This window comes from Sander vitreus, unplaced genomic scaffold (genome assembly GCF_031162955.1).
Source record: "Sander vitreus isolate 19-12246 unplaced genomic scaffold, sanVit1 ctg325_0, whole genome shotgun sequence".
NCBI classification, from domain to species: Eukaryota; Metazoa; Chordata; class Actinopteri; order Perciformes; family Percidae; genus Sander; species Sander vitreus.
In genome coordinates this window covers 90277-116953 of record NW_027595471.1, presented here as the reverse complement: position 1 = coordinate 116953, position 26677 = coordinate 90277, and the positions used below count along the sequence as shown (strand labels likewise).

The window sequence follows — 26677 nt, the reverse complement described above, 5'->3', positions numbered from 1 at the left end:
TTTATTCCCTTCGGTTACACATCTTGATGCCTTGTCACAACAAACTAGTCGAGCCATCCCTAACCTCCAATCAAAAGTTGAGTGGAGGCCCAATCAAAAGTCCATTTACGTCAGGCCTGACAAGGTCATTTTGAGTGAGGAAAACCAATCTGGAAGTCGGCTAGTGCATGAAGATTTCAAAAAAATGATATATGACTAGCAATTTGGCAATACGGTGTTTCAGACTGGATGTCTTAAACACTATTAACTGCACTATGCAATCATATAATACATTTGCCACGCTGTTCTATTGTTCGTGCACTGTATTTGATACATAAAGTTTGTTGTCTGCTTCCATTGACAGCCATCTTCTGAGGAAGGCGGCCATGCAGAGAGCCTTGATTTAGCTCAAATGTCAGACAGTGACAAGTGGTAAATTATCTTATCTACAGTACATGCATCTACAAACAGATTCATATGATATTGGTCACAACTGGTTGTGCCGAATAATAGGGATAGAAACTAAATGTAGATATAGGAGAAAGCAGGACTATTTTTTGTGATTTCTTAATGATAAAGAAGGCTTACAGGCAGGTACAAGTCCAAGTGGAGCTGGCTTCTCCAAGGCATACCACAATGCACAAAAACAACATTGGAACTTCAACAAACTGAAATGTAGAATTTCCTGGTTAAGGAGCTGCAGGACGGATTAATAAAGTGGAAACAGGTGGACAGGGAAGGTCAGGTGACTGCAGTAAGAACAGGTGTGGAAGTCTTTTTATGGGAAAAGGAGGAAAAATAGGAAAGTCCAAAGGCATCTGGTGGACAACAAGAGAATACCAGGGGTTTGAGGTGACAATGTGGCTGGATGTAGGAAGAGACAGGCAGATTTTGACTGGTTGTTTTTGTGTTTTCACAATTTAGTTATTGTAAGTAATATTTTTTTCCACCACTTACATGCATTGTACAAGATGGGTTCTGATCCTCTCATATCAGTTTGTTACTCAAAAGTTAAATGTTAAACTATTTTTCCATGTTCTTTAGATTAGATAATACTTTATTCATCCCACAATGGGGAAATTCACTTGTTACAGCAACAGTTTTTCCACAATAAAAACAAACCAACAAACACACAACAGGCAAACAACAATGTGCAACAAGTACTGATTTAATGTAAAGTGGCATTATATAAAAATGATTATAAAGTGAGGTGGCCATAGTGCCATTGCACTATGCACTATACTCACTAAGCCAGGCAATAGTCACCATTCTTACATCACTTATGCATTACTCCAGTAGTATAATACTTAATTAAATATCAGACATATACATGATTTAATAGTGCTCCTCTCTGTTTATGTTTTACAGTTGAAAACGAGGTCTCTCTAGAAGATATTCCAGTTTTTGGATGTGACATCATTCCTGCACTGGGTTTCTCTCCAAAGCCCAGCCTTGACTTCATCAGCCACTCCTGATTTCCACTGGCTCATACTAATACTACCAGTTCATGCACAACGCACTGATTTCAGATCTGACATGAATTTTGCCAAACGCAATTCACCCGGATTTGGAAGAGCATGAGATGTTAAAATAATGGAGGGCTTGTAAAGCTTGTTATGATGATTTATTTTATATTATTTATAAGTGCAAGGTTTATTTTAGTTTGTTATCCCACGGAGAAAATCAAGCACTTGCTGTAATAACAACATGAAACATATACAGTAAAACAAAGTTTTTGAAGATATATTTCAAGCCATGGCGTTGTCTTTCTAGTCAGGAGGACAGGATGGCTGTTGGAAACTGTTTTATAAATGTTGTCCAGACCCATTACTATGGTAAAATATTACTATGAATAGTACTATAGTAGAATATTGACTCAAGGCCTTCTAACAAATAATTGGTTCTGTTACTACTTTGTGTGTACTGGCTTACTGTGTTTTTAGTATCTATTGTGGTAGGATATGGCACCACAGACTTTAATTGTAATATTTTTGTATTAGTTAACAAAACTGTATACAAAATGAACTAATTGAAGTAATAAAAACACAGGGTTCATCTTCGTCAGTATGGTTATAATTATACATTCAGTAAAATGGTAGATAATATACACAGCACACGTGTATCTATGTGGTGATAATTGCTATGGCTTTTCATTATCACATTATTATTAGTCATCGTTTCTTTGAAGCAGGTCACATGCTGTTAGAAAATGTTCTATCCCATGATTTCCATCGTCAATCGTTGGATTCATTTGCATTAAATCAACGTCCCAGTGGTGGTAATAAGGGGTTGCACATGCACATGATTCAGCCTTACATCTTGAGGCATGTCCAGAGTTGCAGTGGGGACCTGCTCTCCATTGTCCTTAAGCTGTGGTTGTTCCACTGCCTTCTAAACTCATCCATGGATGGGTTTACTCTTGGAAGGTACACATGGTGAAGAGCCCTGATGTGAAGTGGGTCAGTGCTGTCTAAAATTCCAACAATTTCCATAAAGAGGAAAAGGTCTTTAAAGTATGCTGACACCACCCTGTTTAGTTCTCCCCATAATCTTTTGATTCTTTGATTATGAACACTAAGTCCAACCATGAAACTTGCCCTGTTTGCCCCCCCGATTTTCAATCATAAACCGTGCTATATCGATATTTTCACTCCTGACATGATGTGGGAGTCCAAATACATCAACAGCACCCTGAAAAAGTTGCTGCTGTGTTGTCTGTGCAACACCGTAGGTCAGTAATGCAGCGGCTATAGCCATCAACTCCTCCATTAAAACACAAATCCACATGGATTCAACTTGTGGTTTGTGTCAGTGTGCCTGGAATAAGAAGAAATGTTATTATTTTGAAACTTACATTTTTTTTTGTTATTTGGCTTTGCTGTCCTATATATATATATATATATATATATATATATATATATATATATATATATTGCCTATATAATGCCTAATGTTAATCCAATTTACAAAACAATACATACCACACTTGATTAGGGACAGAGACACTGCAGACCCTCCTTTGTATTGCCCTTCGTCCTCTAAAGGCTCTTCCCACGGGATATATACATATATATATATATATATATATATATATATATATATATATATATAGTATATATATATATATATATATATATAGTACATACTGATTATATATATATATATGTATATGTCATAATAAAGCCATTAAAAGACTTTATTAAACATTCAGAGTTTGTTCTGTTCCTCCTCCCTCTGTCTTCACTGCGCATGCGCCTCCTTGCCCGACACTCTGCCGCGCACGGCTCGTTCACGCGCAGCTGCATGTTGTTGACAAAGAGCAGATGGAGCCAGAGAAGAAGAGTTAGTTTGTGTCAGCAGCAGCAGAAGAAGAAGACACGGATCCTTAACAGGAGAGAGAAACAGAAGAAGAAGTTGGAGGACTTGTGTGTCAAACTTCTTTCTGTGTAAACTCTGCGCATGCGCCGCGTGCAGCTGTTTGGGTCGCTCTCTCCGGGTATAACGGACCGATTGTGTCACCGGGCTCGGTGGTGACGTCACTGGCCGCTGATCCGGAGCACCGTGGTTGGAGCGCGCTCCCGCCGAGCACATGCACGTGAGTGTTTGTTTACAACCATTCTTTATTGAAGTTTATTTTAGTTTGAAGCTCGAGACAGACAGCAAGTTAAATCCGTGTTTAAAGGGACAAAGACACGAGCGAACCGAATCAAACGGGTCCTAAACCCCCCCTCTAAAACCAGCGCTGAAAGGGTTAAAGACCCGTTAAAACCCGTTTAAAGGTCCAGAACCCAGGGCTGAGGACAGCCTCTCCGGCTCCCTACAGCTCTCTGCACTAGTTACACCATCGTCATCCCTCACTACTGGAGGATTTGGGTCTTCGATTTCATTTAATAGTATTTGAAGAAAGAAAATGATAAAAATGTTGAACAAATGGTTCAAAAAGTGGAAAAAAGCGTCCAAAAACAAGTGCAGAAAAAAGTCAACAAACATCACAATATGTGACAAAAGATTTTAAGGTTTTAATTTGAAATTTTGACCCAGAAAAACACACACACACACACACACACACACACACACACACACACACACACACACACACACACACACACACACACACACACACACACAGAATCAGTTAATAATCCAGGTTGTGCAACAGGCTGCAGACTGAAGCAACAGAATCAGAGGAAACAGGAAACACAGAAGAAAGTTAGAGACCAACGCTGCTGGGAGACAAACAGACAGGCAGGCAGATAGACAGACAGACATACAGACAGGCTGTGAGATGAGACAGTTTACCTTTAACACTGAGAGAGAGAGAGAGACAGACAGGTTGTAACTTGAATACCTTTTCGCTGCAGACAGACTGAGGTCTGTGTGTGTGTGTGTGTGTGTGTGTGTGTCTGTGTGTGTGTGTGTGTGTGTGTCTGTGTGTGTGTGTGTGTGTGTGTGTGTGTGTGTGTGTGTGTGTGTGTGTGTGTGTGTGTGTGTGTGTGTGTGTGTGTGTGTGTGTGTGTGTGTGTGTGTGTGTGTGTGTGTGTGTGTGTGTGTGTGTGTCTGTCTGTGTGTGTGTGTGTGTGTGTGTGTGTGTGTGTGTGTGTGTGTGTGTGTGTGTGTGTGTGTGTGTGTGTGTGTGTGTGTGTGTGTGTGTGTGTGTGTGTGTGTGTGTGTGTGTCTGTGTGTCTGTGTGTGTGTGTGTGTCTGTGTGTGTGTGTGTGTGTGTGTGTGTGTGTAGTAGGCTGTTTAGTGTCTTCCAGATTATTTTGCCGTTCCCTTTGGCCTCTGATAGAGCTTGATGTAATGATTTGATTTGGACATTCTGACAAACCTTTAAATAGTTTAAATCAATGTCCCGTTGAGTCTTGATGAAAGATTTCAGGGCATGGTCGTTTTCTAATATTATCATTCATCCATGGTAGCTGGAATTTTCTCTGGGAGTTCTTTCTCTTTTTAATGTATTAATCAACAATACTCCCAATAGTGGAGATAAGCTTATTACAGCAGTCGTCTACTTGGTCATACTGTTGGAGCTCGTCCCAGTTCACACAGAGTCTGTGAGTCTGTGAGTGTGTGTGTGTGTGTGTGTGTGTGTGTGTGTGTGTGTGTGTGTGTGTGTGTGTGTGTGTGTGTGTGTGTGTGTGTGTGTGTGTGTGTGTGTGTGTGTGTGTGTGTGTGTGTGTGTGTGTGTGTGTGAGTGTGTGAGTGTGTGTGTGTGTGTGTGAGTGTCTGTGTGTCTGTGTGCGTATGTGTGTGTGTGTCTGTGTGTGTGTGTGTGTGTGTGTGTGTGTGTGTGTGTGTGTGTGTGTGTGTGTGTGTAGTCAAGTTTTAGTCGACTAAAAGTCTTGTCATTTTAGTTTTAGTCAAAACATTTTAGTCTTTTTTTAAATAAATTATTTCTGGGATTATTTCTGATAACCATTTCAGTCAAATAGTTATATAAAAGTAAATTATATAAAGTTATATTAATATCAAGCCTCTTCCTTATTTCACCAGTAAATTTCTGTTAAACAACAAAAACAACCACTGGATGGGAAAAGAGTATTTTACAATAACTTGTTGTTTTTCAGACAACGGCAGCTACAGACTGTCGTATGTCTCGGTGTTGGAATCCTACACAGTGAAATACAGACACACTTTTACACCGTCTAGCTGTCAGCATTTTAACCGTGTTTAATCCAGCTGCTAGCTAATGGTAGGCTAACGTTACCTGCTGCCAAGTGTAGTGTTAACTAGCTAATGGTAGGCTAACGTTACCTGCTGCCAAGTGTAGTGTTAACTAGCTAATGGTAGGCTAACGTTACCTGCTGCCAAGTGTAGTGTTAACTAGCTAATGGTAGGCTAACGTTACCTGCTGCCAAGTGTAGTGTTAACTAGCTAATGGTAGGCTAACGTTACCTGCTGCTAAGTGTAGTGTTAACTAGCTAAAGGTAGGCTAACGCTACCTGCCGCCAAGCGTAGTGTTAACTAGCTAATGGTAGGCTAACGCTACCTGCCGCCAAGTGTAGTGTTAACTAGCTAATGGTAGGCTAACGCTACCTGCCGCCAAGTGTAGTGTTAACTAGCTAAAGGTAGGCTAACGCTACCTGCCGCCAAGCGTAGTGTTAACTAGCTAATGGTAGGCTAACGCTACCTGCCGCCAAGCGTAGTGTTAACTAGCTAATGGTAGGCCAACGCTACCTGCCGCCGAGCGTAGTGTTAACTAGCTAATGGTAGGCCAACGCTACCTGCCGCCAAGTGTAGTGTTAACTAGCTAGTGGTAGGCTAACGTTACCTGCTGCCAAGTGTAGTGTTAACTAGCTAGTGGTAGGCTAACGGTACCTGCTGCCAAGTGTAGTGTTAACTAGCTAATGGTAGGCTAACGGTACCTGCTGCCAAGTGTAGTGTTAACTAGCTAATGGTAGGCTAACGTTACCTGATGCCAAGTGTAGTGTTAACTAGCTAATGGTAGGCTAACGTTACCTGCTGCCAAGTGTAGTGTTAACTAGCTAATGGTAGGCTAACGTTACCTGCTGCCAAGTGTAGTGTTAACTAGCTAATGGTAGGCTAACGTTACCTGCTGCCAAGTGTAGTGTTAACTAGCGTCCCGTGCAGCGATGTTTCGGTTGACTCTAACGTCTATTTAGGAGCATCAGAGAGAAGCTCAGGCATTTAAGTGGCACCGAAATCCGCGTTTCTGTTCGGTCCGGTAGATAACGGTCGTTAATGCACCGGTCGGTGGCGTATTAGCACCGGGTCTCGGTACCCAACCCTAGTAACAGCTGAATATTGTATTTCATGATGAAGAAGTAGAAACGATTGTAGATGAAAATGAAGAGAGATTTTATCTTAGTTTTTATTTAATGCGAAACATTTTAGTCCCGTCTTTTTGCGTCAACAACAACGCGTGTTAATTTGGTCTTAGTCAGCGTTTTTGGACATTGGCGCAGTCTCGTCATCGACTCGTCTTAGTCATAGAAAAAAAGGTCGTTGACGAACATATTTAGTCTCGTCTGACGAAATTAACACTAGTGTGTGTGAGTGTGTGTCTATAATAATAATAATAATAATAATAATAATAATAATAACAACCTGTCTGTTTGCAGCTCCGTTAGTGACCAGCTACAGTCTCCGGGGGAAACGGCGTTACCATGGGGACGTGAACAGACTCGGGGAGGACTCGGTTCAGGTCAGAAGCTCTCTTATTATTTTATCAAGTCATCTCATCAAGTCATATCCCAAACTAGAGAGACTAGAGAGCTCTAATGGTCCAAAACTAGAGAGACTAGAGAGCTCTAATGGTCCCAAACTAGAGAGACTGGAGAGCCCTCAGAGTCCCAAACTAGAGAGACTGGAGAGCCCTCAGAGTCCCAAACTAGAGAGACTACAACTGGATTCACTTGGACCCAAGCTAATTACCGCTAGCTTTAGCTCGAAACTTTAGGGAAAGTCTGCAGATTTATTCATATATATATATATATATATATATATATATATATATATATATATATATATATATATATAAAACTTCATTAACGAGTTATTCTGTTTGTGTTTCAGTCAGTCTCTGTGTGTGTGTGTGTCTGTGTGTGTGTGTGTGTCTGTGTCTGTGTGTGTGTGTCTGTGTGTGAGGATGAGCGGAGGTAAAAAGAGGAGTGGCTTCCAGATCACCAGCGTGACTTCAGACTTCAACCAATCAGCTACGAGCGTGTCTCAGGGAAGCTCCTCCCAGCCGACCACGCCCTCTCTGAAGAGGAAGTACGGCTCCCATGATGCCGTGGGGCAGGGGGCGGGGTCTGCCTCCAGGTTCCGCGTGGTGCGTCTGGCGGCGGGCGCGGCTAGCGGGCGCGGCGAGACGAGTCGGCGCGGCCGCTGGACCTGCACAGACTTCATGGAGACGCAGGACGGGTTCAGACGCGTCATGGACTCCATGAGACACGCCCACTCGCTGGAGTCCCTGGAGCTGATTGGCTGGGACGCAGACAGGAGCGGAGCCTACTCCCAGGTAGAGACTTGTGACACTAATCAAAGTTTAATCGCAATCATGAGTACGGTTCCTAATTGAGAGTCGAGATTAACGAGTATTTTGCACATTATGTTTTGTAAGTAAACTAATGTTCTCGTGTTCTGAATGAAAAAAACGGAAAAAATTATGAAGAGACATGTCACAGTAGAAGGTGTTTTCACTGTGTTTATGTAATAATATCATGTATATATGTAATGTAATATAATAATCTTTCCAAAAGCCAAAGAGTCATCGTGTTAAATAGTCCTGATTATGATTTGGTTCCTGTAACGGAGCAGCCCTACACCCTGGAGATGACCAGAGGCGGAGTCCACTCTCAGGAGCCAATCAGAGGCAGGCTTGTTCTGCAGAGCGGGCCGCCCTCGCCGACCCACCCGGGGCCAAACGTCCGTATCCTGGCAGCGCCTGGTTTTGACTCCGCCCCTCCCCCGCCCTCGCCACGCCCACGAAACGTCCCTCCACCTCTACGACTGGACGTGGACTCTGCAGGACGGGTAAGACGCGTTCCTATTGGATGACTTCACAGCTTCACTTATGTCCTGAATCAGTTACATTCTTTACATTCCTGATTAGATTACATATGGATCAGAGAGATTTCAGGATATGAGATTCTCACAGAACTGAAATGCTGAAATGTTGACAAGTGTGAATGCATGAGTGATGCTGTGCTATCGGAGTGTAAATGTGTGTGAGTGTGTATCTGATGATCAGGAGGTACCTTGTACGGCAGCCTGGGCCACAGGGTATGAATGTGTGTGAATGGTGAATGGTTCCTGTACTATGGAAAAGAGCTTTAAGTAGTTGTTAAGACTAGAAAAGAGCTTTATAAGAGTGTGTGAGTGTGTGAGTGCGTGCGTGAGTGTGTGAGTGTGAGTGTGTGAGTGTGTGAGTGCGTGCGTGAGAGTGTGTGTGTGCGTGAGTGTGTGTGAGTGCGTGAGTGCGTGAGTGCGTGAGTGTGTGAGTGCGTGCGTGAGAGTGTGTGAGTGCGTGCGTGAGTGCGTGTGTGCGTGAGTGTGTGTGAGTGTGTGAGTGTGTGTGTGCGTGAGAGTGTGTGTGTGCGTGAGTGCGTGAGTGAGTGCGTGTGTGCGTGAGTGTGTGTGAGTGCGTGAGTGTGTGTGAGTGCGTGAGTGTGTGAGTGTGTGAGTGCGTGAGTGCGTGAGTGAGTGCGTGTGTGCGTGAGTGTGTGTGAGTGCGTGAGTGTGTGAGTGTGTGAGTGTGTGAGTGTGTGAGTGCGTGCGTGCGTGAGTGTGTGAGTGTGTGAGTGTGTGAGTGCGTGCGTGAGTGTGTGAGTGTGAGTGTGTGAGTGTGTGAGTGCGTGCGTGAGTGTGTGAGTGTGTGAGTGTGTGTGAGTGTGTGAGTGCGTGTGAGTGCGTGAGTGCGTGTGAGTGCGTGAGTGTGTGTGAGTGCGTGAGTGTGTGAGTGTGTGAGTGCGTGTGAGTGCGTGAGTGTGTGAGTGTGTGAGTGCGTGAGTGTGTGAGTGTGTGAGTGTGTGAGTGCGTGCGTGAGTGTGTGAGTGTGAGTGCGTGCGTGAGTGTGTGAGTGTGTGAGTGTGAGTGAGTGTGTGAGTGCGTGCGTGCGTGAGTGTGTGAGTGTGAGTGAGTGTGTGAGTGTGTGAGTGTGTGAGTGTGAGTGAGTGTGTGAGTGCGTGCGTGCGTGCGTGAGTGCGTGCGTGCGTAGCAAGCCGGCACAAAAATCTTTCTCAGCTGTGGTTTGGACTTCAGCAGACATTCACACGTTCTTCCAACTTTAGAACTGGTTTTTCCCACGTGTCTGACAGTACATGAATGTAACAGCGGTTACCTGTTGAACTGGTTCATTATCTACCTGTTGCAGGTTACAACAGGTTAGTCATCACCTCAGTAATGAGATATTCTGTCCTAACTCTTCCTATCTCTCTGTTGACACACTTTCCACCCAGGATTTGGACATTTACGGTTCCTGGGCTTTGAGAAGAACCTTTCTGAGATCCCTGTTGTAGTTCCTCAGGGCCCAGCTAACTGTGGTTAAGTTCCTCAGGGCCCAGCTAACTGTAGTTAAGTTCCTCAGGGCCCAGCTAACTGTAGTTAAGTTCCTCAGGGCCCAGCTAACTGTAGTTAAGTTCCTCAGGGCCCAGCTAACTGTAGTTAAGTTCCTCAGGGCCCAGCTAACTGTGGTTAAGTTCCTCAGGGCCCAGCTAACTGTAGTTAAGTTCCTCAGGGCCCAGCTAACTGTAGTTAAGTTCCTCAGGGCCCAGCTAACTGTAGTTAAGTTCCTCAGGGCCCAGCTAACTGTAGTTAAGTTCCTCAGGGCCCAGCTAACTGTGGTTAAGTTCCTCAGGGCCCAGCTAACTGTAGTTAAGTTCCTCAGGGCCCAGCTAACTGTAGTTAAGTTCCTCAGGGCCCAGCTAACTGTGGTTAAGTTCCTCAGGGCCCAGCTAACTGTGGTTAAGTTCCTCAGGGCCCAGCTAACTGTGGTTAAGTTCCTCAGGGCCCAGCTAACTGTGGTTAAGTTCCTCAGGGCTCAGCTAACTGTAGTTAAGTTCCTCAGGGCCCAGCTAACTGTGGTTAAGTTCCTCAGGGCTCGAGCCTCAGCTAACTGTGGTTAAGTTCCTCAGGGCTCAGCTAACTGTAGTTAAGTTCCTCAGGGCCCAGCTAACTGTAGTTAAGTTCCTCAGGGCCCAGCTAACTGTAGTTAAGTTCCTCAGGGCCCAGCTAACTGTGGTTAAGTTCCTCAGGGCCCAGCTAACTGTGGTTAAGTTCCTCAGGGCCCAGCTAACTGTAGTTAAGTTCCTCAGGGCCCAGCTAACTGTAGTTAAGTTCCTCAGGGCCCAGCTAACTGTAGTTAAGTTCCTCAGGGCTCAGCTAACTGTAGTTAAGTTCCTCAGGGCCCAGCTAACTGTAGTTAAGTTCCTCAGGGCTCAGCTAACTGTAGTTAAGTTCCTCAGGGCCCAGCTAACTGTGGTTAAGTTCCTCAGGGCCCAGCTAACTGTGGTTAAGTTCCTCAGGGCTCAGCTAACTGTGGTTAAGTTCCTCAGGGCCCAGCTAACTGTAGTTAAGTTCCTCAGGGCCCAGCTAACTGTAGTTAAGTTCCTCAGGGCTCAGCTAACTGTAGTTAAGTTCCTCAGGGCCCAGCTAACTGTGGTTAAGTTCCTCAGGGCTCAGCTAACTGTGGTTAAGTTCCTCAGGGCCCAGCTAACTGTAGTTAAGTTCCTCAGGGCCCAGCTAACTGTGGTTAAGTTCCTCAGGGCCCAGCTAACTGTGGTTAAGTTCCTCAGGGCCCAGCTAACTGTGGTTAAGTTCCTCAGGGCTCAGCTAACTGTGGTTAAGTTCCTCAGGGCCCAGCTAACTGTAGTTAAGTTCCTCAGGGCCCAGCTAACTGTGGTTAAGTTCCTCAGGGCCCAGCTAACTGTGGTTAAGTTCCTCAGGGCTCGAGCCTCAGCTAACTGTAGTTTTAAAGGTAAATACAGTTGGCTGAATGAATGAAAAGAAAAGGTACATCTGGAGCACACTGTTAGTACTCTTATTGTTAAGAATATACAAATAACAAATATTTGGTGATTTAAAATTCCTATATCCTGATATATTGGCCGATATATATTTAAAAAAACAAATCCAGAAACATGAACAGATTTCCTTAACATTAGTTATTTGGAGTTATTTATGAGGCCTCACTAAAATAATATGATAATGCAGTTTAAAAATAAAGTTATATATAATAGACAATAGAGGAACATCAAAATATATTTAGGTTCTGATAAATAAAATGTATAAAAATACAAACTTAAGATCTGAAACTTAAAGGGCTAAACACGAGTGTAGAGCGCCCTCTGGTGGACAACCTCTGCAACGCCAACACTCACTACATGGTTTAAATATTCATGTATCGGCCGTTATAAATGGCGATACCGATAGTTTGGAAAATGCCTAATATTGACCGATAATATCGGCGGGCCGATATATCGGTCGGGCTCTACTAACAAGTCAGCGAGACGGAATCTAAATCTGTCCAGAGTCTCTGAGTTGTTGTTTGGACTCGTTTTTCCCACATGTCCTGAACGCAGCATTAGATATGTTTCTGTTGGAAGAAGTTACGAGCTTTAATAGTCCTCATACCCGCAGACCTGTCTGTCTCTCTTCCAGTCTGTCCTCAGGCTGTCTCACTCTCAGCCCAGCTCCCCCCCCGCCGGGCCGTACCATCCCACTCTGACCCCCGATCACACTCCAGCTGCCTTCAGTCTGGACCAAACCTTCTTCAACCTGCCGGGGGACGACAGGTAGGCTCACGTCATACCTGTCCATGTGTAATATGATATTACTTATATTATATAAGATTAGTGTTTCAGAAGAAATGGGTTCCTAAAAACAAAGGTCCTCAAAAGATTCTGGGATTCGTGTGAAGTCCCTAAAAACATCTCCGGTTCCTAAAAGCCTGCTTGGTTCCTTCTAAACGGCGTTGTGTTGGACGAGACACAGCTGGCCTCTGATTGGACGAATCATGATGAATCCGGAACAAAGAGACAGGAAACTAAACAAGCAGTCAGTGAGTCCGTCTGGTCTGTCTCAGGAGACACTTTAACATGAGGACAGCATTGAACCGCCGGCCCACAGGATACTTTATTCAACATACTGTAGTGTTAGAATAGAATAGAATAGAAGACACTTTATTGTCCCCGAGGGGACATTTGTCTTGGACATAGTGCTACAATCTGTTGCTTCACAACATTAACAACATGTAACCTAAAAACAGTCTAAAATCAACATGAAATAAAATACAAGTACAACACAATAAAATAAAATCAACATGAAAAATGAGATCAGCAGAGCGTCCTAAGACACAGAAGGACACACATGACAGCACCGACAACACAACATCCTAAGAATGAACTGTAATTATTAAAGTGCTCAGTGCTGGTGTATTTACTGCCCCCCTGCTCTGCTGGGCTTAGATTTACTATTTTTTACTGTTGGAGTTCAACAGCTTGACGGAAGTTGGAATAAACGATAACTTTAGTCCGTTTGTTTTACATCTCGGCACACGGACTCTTCTCCCTGATGGTAGGAGTTCATATTCAGGACAGAGAGGCTGTAGAGAGTCTGCTGGGATTATTTCAGCTTGTTTTCTGACAGCTTGCTCGTACAGACTCTGTATGGGCTTGTACCCTCTCCTCCCTATTATCCTCAGAGCTGTCCTGTGTGTGCTGACCAGCCTGCTTCTCAGCTGCACTGTTAAGTTGCCAAACCATGCTGTGATTCCATATCTGATGATAATCTCCAGAATCGCCCATTAGAACATGTCCATGATCTGGCTGCTGACTCTGTACCGTCTCAGTCGCTTTAGGAAGTCTAATCTCTGCTGCAGTCTATTCCACAGGTGGTCAATGTGTTTCCCAGCAGAGAAGATTGTCTATGTGGACACCTAAGTATTTATAAGATGTTACCTGGATGATTTTCTGATTTTTTTAGTGACATTAAAGATAAGATGGTTGATAAGGGTGTCTATCTCATCGTGGTACACAGAAGGGTTTATGTCCTTCTGGAGAAGGCTCAAAATTGCTGTATCGTCAAATTTTATAAGATAGTTATTTGGGTGTACTTTCCTGCAGTCATTGGTATACAATGTGAAAAGTATGGGTGATACCACAGAACCTTGTGGGACCCCCGTGTTGCTATGTTTGACCTCTGACAGCGTGCCATTGACTTTCACCTGTTGTGTCCTGTTAGTTGAAAAAGAGTGAAACCATTTGGTCAGGGCAGGGTTAACATGCATATCATTCAGTTTCTTTAAACGTTGAACTGAAATCAATAAATAATATTCTAGAATAGGCTTTAGTGTCCTCAAGGTGTTTAGAGGTAAGATGTGAAATGCAGAGGATGGCATCGAACCTCAGGAGGAAGTCATTCAGCTCATTTGCCTTTTTAGTTCATCCACGGTGATAACTGTTTTTTTTGGAGGGTTCATGTTAGTGATTGATTTCATAGTAGCCCACAGTTTACTTAGTATTTGATGTCTGTATACTGCTTTCCATGGTTTGCCTATGTTGTTCTCTTGTATTTCTGAGGAGCTGTTTGAACTTGACAGCCCTGCCTTGTCTTTGTTTCTGAAGGCTTACTTTTTCCAATTTATGCAGTTTTTAATCTCTTTTGTAATGTAGGTTTTATTGTTAGGGTAATCAATGACATGTTTCTTATCTACCACATTGTCAAAGCAGAATTCTAAATAATCAGTCATTGTTTCAGTAGCATCGTCAAGCTCTAGTGTATGAAATATAGACCAGTCTGTACACCCCTTCAGCGTCTCAATGGAGTCATCCGTCCACACATTAACAGTCTAATGTTCTGCTTTATTTGACTTAAAAACTGATTTATAAGAGGGAGTTAGGTGTATTGTGGTCTGAGTTAGAAAGAGGGGGTTTTGGCTTTGCAGAATAAGCATTCTTAATATTTCCCTAGCATTTATCTAGGATCTTGTTATTTTGGGTGTGGCGTCTTACGTATTGTTCAAAGCCTGGTAAAACAGTCTCTGGCTTCCAATGGTTAAAATCACCTAAAAAGAAGATCGGTGCTGTGGGTGTGGGCTGCAGCTGTTCATGTGCACACTCTGCTATGTAAGTAGCGGCGTTAGTGCATTGGTGCTGGGGGGGACATAGACAGCAGCTATGATAATACTGCCAAACTCCCTCTGGAGGCAGTGTGGTCTCAGGATACCAGAGCAGCTCTATATCCGGGCTGCATGTCCTGTCTCTTAATGTGTACTGTCTGCACCATTTGTCACTCCCGTAAATACACGAGCCTCCTCCGCTCCTCTTGCCACACGTTTCTGAGGTCTAGCGAGTACCCGTCCAGATTGAGCAGAGGATCAGGGACTCGATGGTGAATCCAGGTCTCGGTAAACACAGTAAGGTTTGATTCCCGGAATTCAAAGCAGTTCCTTTGGTCGATTCGTAGTTCATCCATCTTGGGCATCAGCGGCCGCGCGTTGCTCAGGATTATTGATGGTAGTGATGGTTTACCTGCCAGTCAGATCCTAACATAACTTTATTTATACTGTCAGATCCTAACAGATAACTTTATTTATACTGTCAGATCCTAACATAACTTTATTTATACTGTCAGATCCTAACAGATAACTTTATTTATACTGTCAGATCCTAACATAACTTTATTTATACTGTCAGATCCTAACAGATAACTTTATTTATACTGTCAGATCCTAACATCACTTTATTTATACTGTCAGATCCTAACATAACTTTATTTATACTGTCAGATCCTAACAGATAACTTTATTTATACTGTCAGATCCTAACAGATAACTTTATTTATACTGTCAGATCCTAACATAACTTTATTTATACTGTCAGATCCTAACATAACTTTATTTATACAGTCAGATCCTAACAGATAACTTTATTTATACAGTCAGATCTAACAGATAACTTTATTTATACAGTCAGATCCTAACATAACTTTATTTATACAGTCAGATCCTAACAGATAACTTTATTTATACAGTCAGATCCTAACATAACTTTATTTATACAGTCAGATCCTAACAGATAACTTTATTTATACTGTCAGATCCTAACATAACTTTATTTATACAGTCAGATCCTAACAGATCACTTTATTTATACTGTCAGATCCTAACATAACTTTATTTATACTGTCAGATCCTAACAGATAACTTTATTTATACAGTCAGATCCTAACAGATAACTTTATTTATACTGTCAGATCCTAACATAACTTTATTTATACTGTCAGATCCTAACATAACTTTATTTATACTGTCAGATCCTAACAGATCACTTTATTTATACTGTCAGATCCTAACATAACTTTATTTATACTGTCAGATCCTAACAGATAACTTTATTTATACAGTCAGATCCTAACAGATAACTTTATTTATACTGTCAGATCTAACAGATAACTTTATTTATACTGTCAGATCCTAACAGATAACTTTATTTATACTGTCAGATCCTAACATAACTTTATTTATACAGTCAGATCCTAACATAACTTTATTTATACTGTCAGATCCTAACATAACTTTATTTATACTGTCAGATCCTAACAGATCACTTTATTTATACTGTCAGATCCTAACATAACTTTATTTATACTGTCAGATCCTAACAGATAACTTTATTTATACAGTCAGATCCTAACAGATAACTTTATTTATACTGTCAGATCCTAACATAACTTTATTTATACTGTCAGATCCTAACAGATAACTTTATTTATACTGTCAGATCCTAACAGATAACTTTATTGATACAGTCAGATCCTAACAGGACTCTATTATTCAGAGACTCAACAATCCAAACCAGAGTTAGAGCAGCGTTAATGCTTCTTAAACAGCTGACCTACATAACACACACACACACACACACACACACACACACACACACACACACACACACACGTCAGCTGATCCTCAGAGCAGCGGAAACAGACCTGTGGTGTATGGTGTGTGTCTGTGTGTGTGTCTCTGTGTGTGTGTGTGTGTGTGTGTGTCTGTATGTGTGTGTCTGTATGTGTGTGTCTGTATGTGTGTGTGTGTGTGTGTGTCTCTGTGTGTGTGTCTCTGTGTGTGTGTGTGTGTGTCTGTGTCTGTGTGTGTCTGTATGTGTGTCTCTGTGTGTGTGTGTGTGTCTGTGTGTGTCTCTGTATGTGTGTCTCTGTGTGTGTGTCTTTTGTGTGTGTGTCTCTGTGTGTGTGTGTGTGTGTGTGTGTGTGTGTCTCTGTGTGTGTGTGTGTGTGTGTGTGTGTGTGTGTCTCTGTGTGTGTGTCTCTGTGTGTGTGTGTGTGTGTGTCTCTGTGTGTGTGTGTGTGTGTGTGTGTGTGTGTGTGTGTGTGTGTGTGTGTGTGTGTGTGTGTGTGTGTGTGTGTGTGTGTGTGTGTGTGTGTGTGTGTGTGTGTGTGTGTGAGATTAGGAGAATAGAGGACCTATTCATTCAGAGTCAGCAGGACGTCTGACTGTTGTTACTGAAAACTGAAACTGTTTTCATAAAAACATTCTGCTGAGAATACTTCACATCTGAGAGTTTCCACCACAAGAAAAGGTTAAGATTAAACATATTCTAGTTACATCTTCTCCCTCTGCTTGTAAATAACAGAATCTCTCTGAATCTGTAAATATAATTCATTTACAATACAAAGATGTCTCCTTATCTGTAAAGTTTGAGATTCATATTGTCATACTGGACTGTGATTGGCTGCAGACAGGCTGTCCTCATGAACTGTTCCTATGAAAAGTAACCACTGTCATCTACGTGTCTTATCTCTCAGTCAGCCTCTCAGTGATGTTTGCTATCAGACAGTGCCCTCTGGGGGCCACAATCATGTATTTGATCCCTAACCCAACCCTACCAATCTCCACCAAGAAATTTTAGTGCCTAAACTTAACCGTCACAGTCTCGTACTGCTCGCCATTTCACAGCGGTGAAACTATAACCGATGAGCCTAACTTCAGTCATGTAATGGTACCTGGTTGATATCAGATCACTCAGACAAAGATCAGTTTTAACTGGAGGATCCATTATTTAACCCAGCTCTGGACTAACTCATACTGCTCTATGGACCTTTGTCACAGCAGACATGTTGACTTGTCATAGTAGGAAAAGCACAGCTGAAACTGATGACTTTAACCTGATAACCTTAACGATGGCTCAGTTCCATCAAGTGTCCCAGTAAGCACATGCACGCACACACACGCACGCACGCACGCACGCACACACACACACACACACACACACACACACACACACACACACACACACACACACACATACATACACATGGTTTTGAATACACCTGTGCTGTTCCTACTACTAACATGTCAACATGTCATAGTAGGAACAGGTTTATGCTTTAATTAGGCCATATGAATGTCCCGCCCTACTACGCCTCTGATTGGCTAGGACTCTTTACATAATGCTACTACACAGACAACATAATACTACTACAGAAACATACATTGTTTGTTTCTGTGTGTAGTAGTATTATGTTTACATTGTAGACTACTGAGTTTAAATTCTCAGAAGATGAAGGAGTAAATGGATGAATGCAGCTTTGTGTTACGCCCCCCTCTGAGTGGGCCGGAGGAGAATTCCTCTGCAGAGTTTCTATTGGCCGTGACAGAGTGGGCGGGGGCTGGAATGAGACAGCAGCCAGTCAGAGAGCACAGAGTGGGCGGGGGCTGGAATGAGACAGCAGCCAATCAGATAGCAGAGAGAACGTGTGGTGGAGAGACCTGATGTCTCTCACTCAGAGAGTTTAAAGTGTTTAAAGTCAACATCTGGACGTCCTGAGACAGCTGCTGCTGATTGGACGAGGCTCTCTGGGATCCTAAAGAACCTGGGAGCTCACAGAGGAACCAGCCATCAAGGGACGAAAGAACTTAATGGAGACTGGAGTCTTTAACAAGAGACATTAGACCTTATTGAGGGACAGGAGTCTCTAACAAGAGAGATTAGACCTTAACGAGGGACAGGAGTCTCTAACGAGGGACAGGAGTCTGTAACAAGGGACAGGAGTCTCTAACGAGAGAGATTAGACCTAAACGAGGGACAGGAGTCTCTAACGAGGGACAGGAGTCTCTGCCGAGGGACAGGAGTCTCTAATGAGGGACAGGAGTCTCTAACGAGCGACATTAGACCTTAACGAGGGACAGGAGTCTCTAACGAGGGACAGGAGTCTCTAATGAGCTACATTAGACCTTAACGAGGGACAGGAGTCTCTAACGAGGGATTGGAGTCTTTAACGATGGACAGGAGTCTTTAACGAGGGACATGAGTCTCTACCGAGGGACAGGAGTCTCTAATGAGGGACAGGAGTCTCTAACGAGAGAGATTAGACCTTAACGAGGGACAGGAGTCTGTCACGAGGGACAGGAGTCTCTAACGAGAGAGATTAGACCTTAACGAGGGACAGGAGTCTCTAACAAGGGACAGGAGTCTCTAACGAGGGACAGGAGTATCTACCAAGGGACAGGAGTCTCTAATGAGGGACAGGAGTCTCTAACGAGCGACATTAGACCTTAACGAGGGACAGGAGTCTCTAACAAGGGACAGGAGTCTCTAATGAGCTACATTAGACCTTAACGAGGGACAGGAGTCTCTAATGAGGGACAGGAGTCTGTAACGAGGGACAGGAGTCTTTAACAAAGGACAGGAGTCTCTAACGAGAGACATTAGACCTTAACAAGAGACAGTAGTCTCTAAGGAGGGACAGGAGTCTGTAATGAGAGACATTAGATCTTAACAAGAGACAATAGTCTATAACGAGAGACCGTAGTCTCTAAGGAGGGACAGGAGTTTTATCGAGCGACAGTAGACCTTAACGAGGGACAGGAGTCTCTAACGAGCGACATTAGACCTTAACGAGGGACAGGAGTCTCTAACAAAGGACAGGAGTCTCTAACGAGGGACAGGAGTCTCTAACGAGAGACAGGAGTCTTTAACGAGCGACAGGAGTCTCTAACGAGAGACAGGAGTCTTTAATGAGCGACAGGAGTCTCTAACGAGGGACAGGAGTCTTAAATGAGGGACAGGATTCGACAGGAGTCTCTAACGAGGGACAGGAGTCTCTAACGAGAGACGGGAGTCTTTAACAAGCGACGGCAGTCTCTAACGAGAGACAGGAGTCTCTAACAAGCGACAGGAGTCTCTAACGAGAGACAGGAGTCTCTAACGAGGGACAGGAGTCTTAAATGAGGGACAGGATTCGACAGGAGTCTCTAACGAGGGACAGGAGTCTCTAACGAGAGACAGAAGTCTTTAACAAGCGACGGCAGTCTCTAACGAGGGACAGGAGTCTTTAACAAGAGACGTTCGACCTTAACTTAAAAAGCATTCTGAGTACTGAAAAATAGTCTAAGTTACAGACTGTACCGTAACTATCATAGACTTCAGTGGAAGCAGCGAGCGCTACTGTTGTGGGTACGGTAAACATTTCCATGGTAACAGAGAGTTGGACCAATTAGAGACGTTGCTGTCAAGCTTAGGATTATGGGTAGTGACATGGTGAACAAAACCTGTTTATCTTAAATCCAGGCTGGTTTCAGACAGACTGGTGTCTTCTTCAGGAGCAGAAACCTTGGTCAGCTCAGCAGAAAATGTTTTCTGGGCACCAGCCGGCATCTCCGATCTCTGACCCCGCCCCGTGTCCCCGCCCGCAGCGGCGCCCCCCATCCACCCCACCCCTCCCCCTCAGGACTTTGCAGCTCGTTGCTAAGCAACCAGAGACACCTGCGGGGACCCCTGTGGTGCTGCGGGATCGTAGAAATGTCAGAGGTCACGTGTCGGGTGTCAGGCAGTCCTGGCCGAAGACGAGTCAGCGGCCACGGCCGGCCACGCCCCCTAGAACCACTGACCATTCACGGCCTGGCCCGCCCTCCAGAACCACTGACCAATCGCGGCCGGCCACGCCCTCCAGAACCACTGACCAATCACGGCTGGCCACGCCCCCTAGCACCACTGACCAATCGCAGCCGGCCACGCACTCTAGCACCACTGACCAATCGCGGCGTGTCCTACCCTCCAGAACCACTGACCAATCGCAGCCGGCCACGCACTCTTGCACCACTGACCAATCGCGGCGTGTCCCACCCTCCAGAACCACTGACCAATCACGGCTGGTCACGCCCTCCACAACCACTGACCAATCGCAGCTGGCCATGCCCCCTAGCACCACTGACCAATCAATGCCAGCCCTGCTCCCTGCAACCCTGCTGCCCGGGGGGTGTGGCTCCGAAGGCACCATGACGTCACTGCTACTGTTCTGCCACAGGTAACCATGGCAACAGGGTGAAAGGGGTGGGCTCTGCTGCTCTGATTCTCCTCCTTCTGAACATCACAGAGTCATCGGCATATTGATTTAGTTTCTCCGAAGGAAAAGGAAGTTACAATGTCTGAAAGCTGGGGAAGTGTCTGTCTTTGATCTGTCTGTCTGTCTGTCTGTCTGTCTCTCTGTATCTCACTTGTTGTTTGTCTGTCTGTCTCTCTGTATCTCACCTGTCTGTCTCTCTGTGTCTTTCAGTAGTTCCAGTAACAGTCTGATTGCCATCGACAACAAAATTGAACAGGCCATGGTGAGTTTGATTTTTTACTGAAGTTTTACTGAAGTTTGACTGACATTTGTCTGACTGATGTCTGACTGCTGTTTAACTGACTGCTGTTTGACTGATGTCTGACTGACTGATGTCTGACTGACTGACTGCTGTTTGACTGACTGCTGTTTGACTGCTGTTTGACTGACTGCTGTTTGACTGCTGTCTGACTGACTGCTGTTTGACTGACTGCTGTTTGACTGATGTTTGACTGACTGCTGTTTGACTGATGTTTGACTGACTGCTGTTTGACTGACTGCTGTTTGACTGATGTCTGACTGACTGCTGTTTGACTGACTGCTGTTTGACTGCTGTTTGACTGACTGCTGTTTGACTGATGTCTGACTGACTGCTGTTTGACTGACTGCTGTTTGACTGATGTTTGACTGACTGCTGTTTGACTGACTGCTGTTTGACTGATGTCTGACTGACTGATGTCTGACTGACTGACTGCTGTTTGACTGATGTTTGACTGACTGCTGTTTGACTGACTGCTGTTTGACTGATGTCTGACTGACTGCTGTTTGACTGACTGCTGTTTGACTGCTGTCTGACTGACTGATGTTTGACTGACTGCTGTTTGACTGATGTTTGACTGACTGATGTTTGACTGACTGCTGTTTGACTGACTGCTGTTTGACTGACTGCTGTTTGACTGCTGTCTGACTGACTGATGTTTGACTGACTGCTGTTTGACTGATGTTTGACTGACTGATGTTTGACTGACTGCTGTTTGACTGCTGTCTGACTGACTGATGTTTGACTGACTGCTGTTTGACTGACTGCTGTTTGACTGATGTCTGACTGACTGATGTCTGACTGACTGACTGCTGTTTGACTGACTGCTGTTTGACTGACTGCTGTTTGACTGATGTTTGACTGACTGCTGTTTGACTGACTGCTGTTTGACTGATGTTTGACTGACTGCTGTTTGACTGCTGTCTGACTGACTGATGTTTGACTGACTGCTGGTTGACTGCTGTCTGACTGACTGCTGTTTGACTGACTGCTGTTTGACTGACTGCTGTTTAACTGACTGCTGTTTGACTGCTGTCTGACTGACTGATGTTTGACTGACTGCTGTTTGACTGATGTTTGACTGACTGCTGTTTGACTGACTGCTGTTTAACTGACTGCTGTTTGACTGCTGTCTGACTGACTGATGTTTGACTGACTGCTGTTTGACTGATGTTTGACTGACTGACTGTTGTTTGACTGACTGCTGTTTGACTGCTGTCTGACTGACTGATGTTTGACTGACTGCTGTTTGACTGACTGCTGTTTGACTGATGTCTGACTGACTGATGTCTGACTGACTGACTGCTGTTTGACTGCTGTTTGACTGCTGTCTGACTGACTGCTGTCTGACTGACTGCTGTTTGACTGATGTCTGACTGACTGATGTCTGACTGACTGACTGCTGTTTGACTGACTGCTGTTTGACTGATGTTTGACTGACTGCTGTTTGACTGCTGTCTGACTGACTGATGTTTGACTGACTGCTGTTTGACTGACTGCTGTTTAACTGACTGCTGTTTGACTGCTGTCTGACTGACTGCTGTTTGACTGACTGCTGTTTGACTGATGTTTGACTGACTGCTGTTTGACTGCTGTCTGACTGACTGCTGTTTGACTGACTGCTGTTTGACTGATGTTTGACTGACTGCTGTTTGACTGACTGCTGTTTGACTGCTGTCTGACTGACTGATGTTTGACTGACTGCTGTTTGACTGCTGTCTGACTGACTGCTGTTTGACTGACTGCTGTTTGACTGACTGCTGTTTGACTGACTGCTGTTTAACTGACTGCTGTTTGACTGTTGTCTGACTGACTGCTGTTTGACTGACTGCTGTTTGACTGACTGATGTTTGACTGACTGCTGTTTGACTGCTGTCTGACTGACTGATGTTTGACTGACTGCTGTTTGACTGCTGTTTGACTGACTGCTGTTTGACTGACTGCTGTTTAACTGACTGCTGTTTGACTGCTGTCTGACTGACTGCTGTTTAACTGACTGCTGTTTGACTGCTGTCTGACTAACTGATGTTTGACTGACTGCTGTTTGACTGCTGTCTGACTGACTGCTGTCTGACTGACTGATGTTTGACTGACTGCTGTTTGACTGCTGTCTGACTGCTGTTTGACTGTTGTCTGACTGACTGATGTTTGACTGACTGCTGTTTAACTGACTGCTGTTTGACTGTTGTCTGACTGACTGCTGTTTGACTGACTGCTGTTTAACTGACTGCTGTTTGACTGTTGTCTGACTGACTGCTGTTTGACTGACTGTCTGACTGACTGCTGTTTGACTGACTGCTGTTTGACTGACTGCTGTTTAACTGACTGCTGTTTGACTGCTGTCTGACTGACTGCTGTTTAACTGACTGCTGTTTGACTGACTGCTGTTTAACTGACTGCTGTTTGACTGCTGTCTGACTGACTGCTGTTTAACTGACTGCTGTTTGACTGCTGTCTGACTGACTGCTGTTTAACTGACTGCTGTTTGACTGTTGTCTGACTGACTGCTGTTTGACTGCTGTCTGACTGACTGCTGTTTAACTGACTGCTGTTTGACTGTTGTCTGACTGACTGATGTTTGACTGACTGCTGTTTGACTGACTGCTGTTTAACTGACTGCTGTTTGACTGCTGTCTGACTGACTGCTGTTTGACTGCTGTCTGACTGCTGTTTGACTGCTGTCTGACTGCTGACTGATGTTTAACTGACTGCTGTTTGACTGTTGTCTGACTGACTGCTGTTTGACTGCTGTCTGACTGACTGCTGTTTAACTGACTGCTGTTTGACTGTTGTCTGACTGACTGCTGTTTGACTGCTGTCTGACTGCTGTTTACTGACTGCTGTTTGACTGATGTCTGACTGACTGCTGTTTGACTGACTGCTGTTTAACTGACTGCTGTTTGACTGTTGTCTGACTGACTGCTGTTTGACTGACTGCTGTTTAACTGACTGCTGTTTGACTGTTGTCTGACTGACTGCTGTTTGACTGACTGCTGTTTGACTGACTGCTGTTTAACTGACTGCTGTTTGACTGTTGTCTGACTGACTGCTGTTTGACTGACTGCTGTTTGACTGACTGCTGTTTGACTGACTGCTGTTTGACTGCTGTCTGACTGCTGTTTGACTGTTGTCTGACTGACTGCTGTTTGACTGTTGTCTGACTGACTGCTGTTTGACTGACTGCTGTTTAACTGACTGCTGTTTGACTGCTGTCTGACTGCTGTTTGCAGGACCTGGTGAAGAGTCACCTCATGCTGGCGGTCCGAGAGGAGGTGGAGCTTCTCAGGGAACAAATCAGAGATCTGCAGGAGAAGAACCAGCAGCTGCAGAGAGAAAACCACATCCTGAGAACTCTTACCCACAACACACACAATCTACACAAGCTACACAATCTACACAACACATAACACACACAATCTACACAACACATAACACACACAACACATAACACACAATCTACACCACACATAACAGACACAAACTACACAATCTACACAATCTGCACAACACCTAACACACACAATCTACACAGCACATAACACACAATATACACAACACATTACACACAAACTACACCTTCTACACAACACGTAACACACACAACACGTAACACACAGACTCACACCCCTCTCACCTGAGAGCGAACAAGTTTAACAGCTGATGATCAGACTAACGAGGACTCTGAAAACCATGGCAACAGACTGTTTGTGTCAGTGGAGAAGTTCTACATAAAGATGATGATGATGATGATGATGATGATGATAGAGAGTAGTTTCTAATAAATTAATAATGTCTAACTACAGAACATGCAAGCAGAGTTTATTACACACACACACACAGACACACACAGACACACACACACACACACACACACACACACACACACACACACACACACACACACACACACACACACACACACACACACACACACACACACACACAGACACACACACACACACACACGATACACACAGACGCACACACACACAGACACACACACACACAGACACACCACACACGATACACACAGACGACACACACACGACACACACACACACACACACACACACACACACACAGACGACACACACACACACACACACACACACACACAGATACACACAGAGCACACACACACACACACACACACACACATCACACACGAGACACACACACACACACACACACACACACAGCACACACACTACACAGACACACACACACACAGCACACACACACACAGCAGACACACACAGACACACACACACACACACACACACACACAGCACACACACACACACACACACACACACACACACACACACACACACACACACACACACACACACACACACACACACACACACACACACACACACACACACACACACACACACACACACACACAGACACACAATGCTTCACATTCACAATAAATCAAATCAAAGATAAAATAAACAGATATCTTTCTGTTATTTCCTTTTATCACAGAGTTACAGCAATAAACCAGTTTTGATGGTCCAAAGTAAACTTCATTAGCGGTTACATTTTTTGATTATTAATGAGTGTTTTTCATTTAAAGGTTCGACTACGTGCTTATTCAGGAGACCATTTAGTGTTCTCAACAATCCCAGACTTTCATATTGCATGCTTGTTTACATGGAAAGCAAAACAGGCTGTAATGGCATATATCTATGTCGGCTGTAACTCCATGTATTTTAAGTAAATGCACAAATATCTGTGTTTATACAATAATTCATGGAGGTGAGACACGGAAAAGCAGTTTTAGAAAGATGAAAATATATTTGAGCCCACCAGGTATGTGACATATTCTTTATAAAACCTCCCAGTTAGAGAGGAAATGATCTAACATATTCTTAGTTAATCTTTACAATCATTCCCTGAAAGAGCCAAGAATAACTTGATACTTTCAGCGTGTATCTCGCTAGCTACGAGGTTGATGTTGTTTCCTGAAGAGAACGGAGTTTGAGAACAGAAACACAGAGAGAGAGGAAGTTTATCCTGGAAATGTTCCTCTGTTGATCCAGACTACAGAGCACAGTGTGTCAGTGCGTTTACAAGCAGTTTAAAAACCAATTATATTCAGGTTAAAATCTGAGTTCTCATAGCACGTTACCAGACGTAGGGAACTCCTTCAGTAAGGGGGGATTCCTGCATGTATACACCTTAAAGGTGCACTATGAGCTCCTGCATGATTTCAGCGTGATTTCATTTTTGTCTCAAATGGTAGTCATCTCTCCTTGATCCGCTAGCTGCCTGGTCTCTGAACACACCGTGAAAAAGCCCGGTCTCAGGAGACAACACAGGGGTCGTAAACCTCAAACACTAGAGGCACAGGCTGGGCACCAAAATACAACAAGAGCTTGCTCTGTCGTGTTTGGTATTTACGTGGAACGTCAACAGAAGTGACGTCATGCAGGCTCTCATAGTGCACCTTTAACCAGAGTAATATCGGGTTAAGCGTCTGCGCCTGCTTCAACTGCCCCTTATTTCTGGTCTTTGAACCGGAAATAATACAAATCGTTGCTATGATACAACAGAACAGCGTTGGCTGAA

General features: G+C 44.1%; 1 protein-coding gene across 4 annotated transcripts; it reads left to right on the top strand.

Moving 5' to 3' along the window:
• Positions 1-3239: 3239 nt before the first annotated feature.
• On the top strand, positions 3240-25032 carry LOC144513721 (TSC22 domain family protein 4-like). 4 transcript variants are annotated; one of them, XM_078244893.1, is made up of 7 exons: positions 3240-3574; positions 7062-7144; positions 7516-7960; positions 8260-8475; positions 12100-12233; positions 21013-21061; positions 24328-25032. In XM_078244893.1, exons 3-7 carry the CDS (start codon positions 7589-7591, stop codon positions 24502-24504), a joined length of 948 nt encoding a protein of 315 aa, XP_078101019.1. In that variant the 5' UTR covers positions 3240-3574; positions 7062-7144; positions 7516-7588; the 3' UTR covers positions 24505-25032. The 4 variants fall into 4 exon arrangements, with proteins under 4 accessions (XP_078101019.1, XP_078101018.1, XP_078101021.1 ...); XM_078244892.1 differs by having other exon boundaries at positions 21010-21061; XM_078244895.1 differs by lacking the exons at positions 3240-3574; positions 7062-7144; positions 7516-7960; positions 8260-8475; positions 12100-12233 and adding an exon at positions 16145-20760.
• The last annotated feature ends 1645 nt before the right edge of the window (positions 25033-26677 follow it).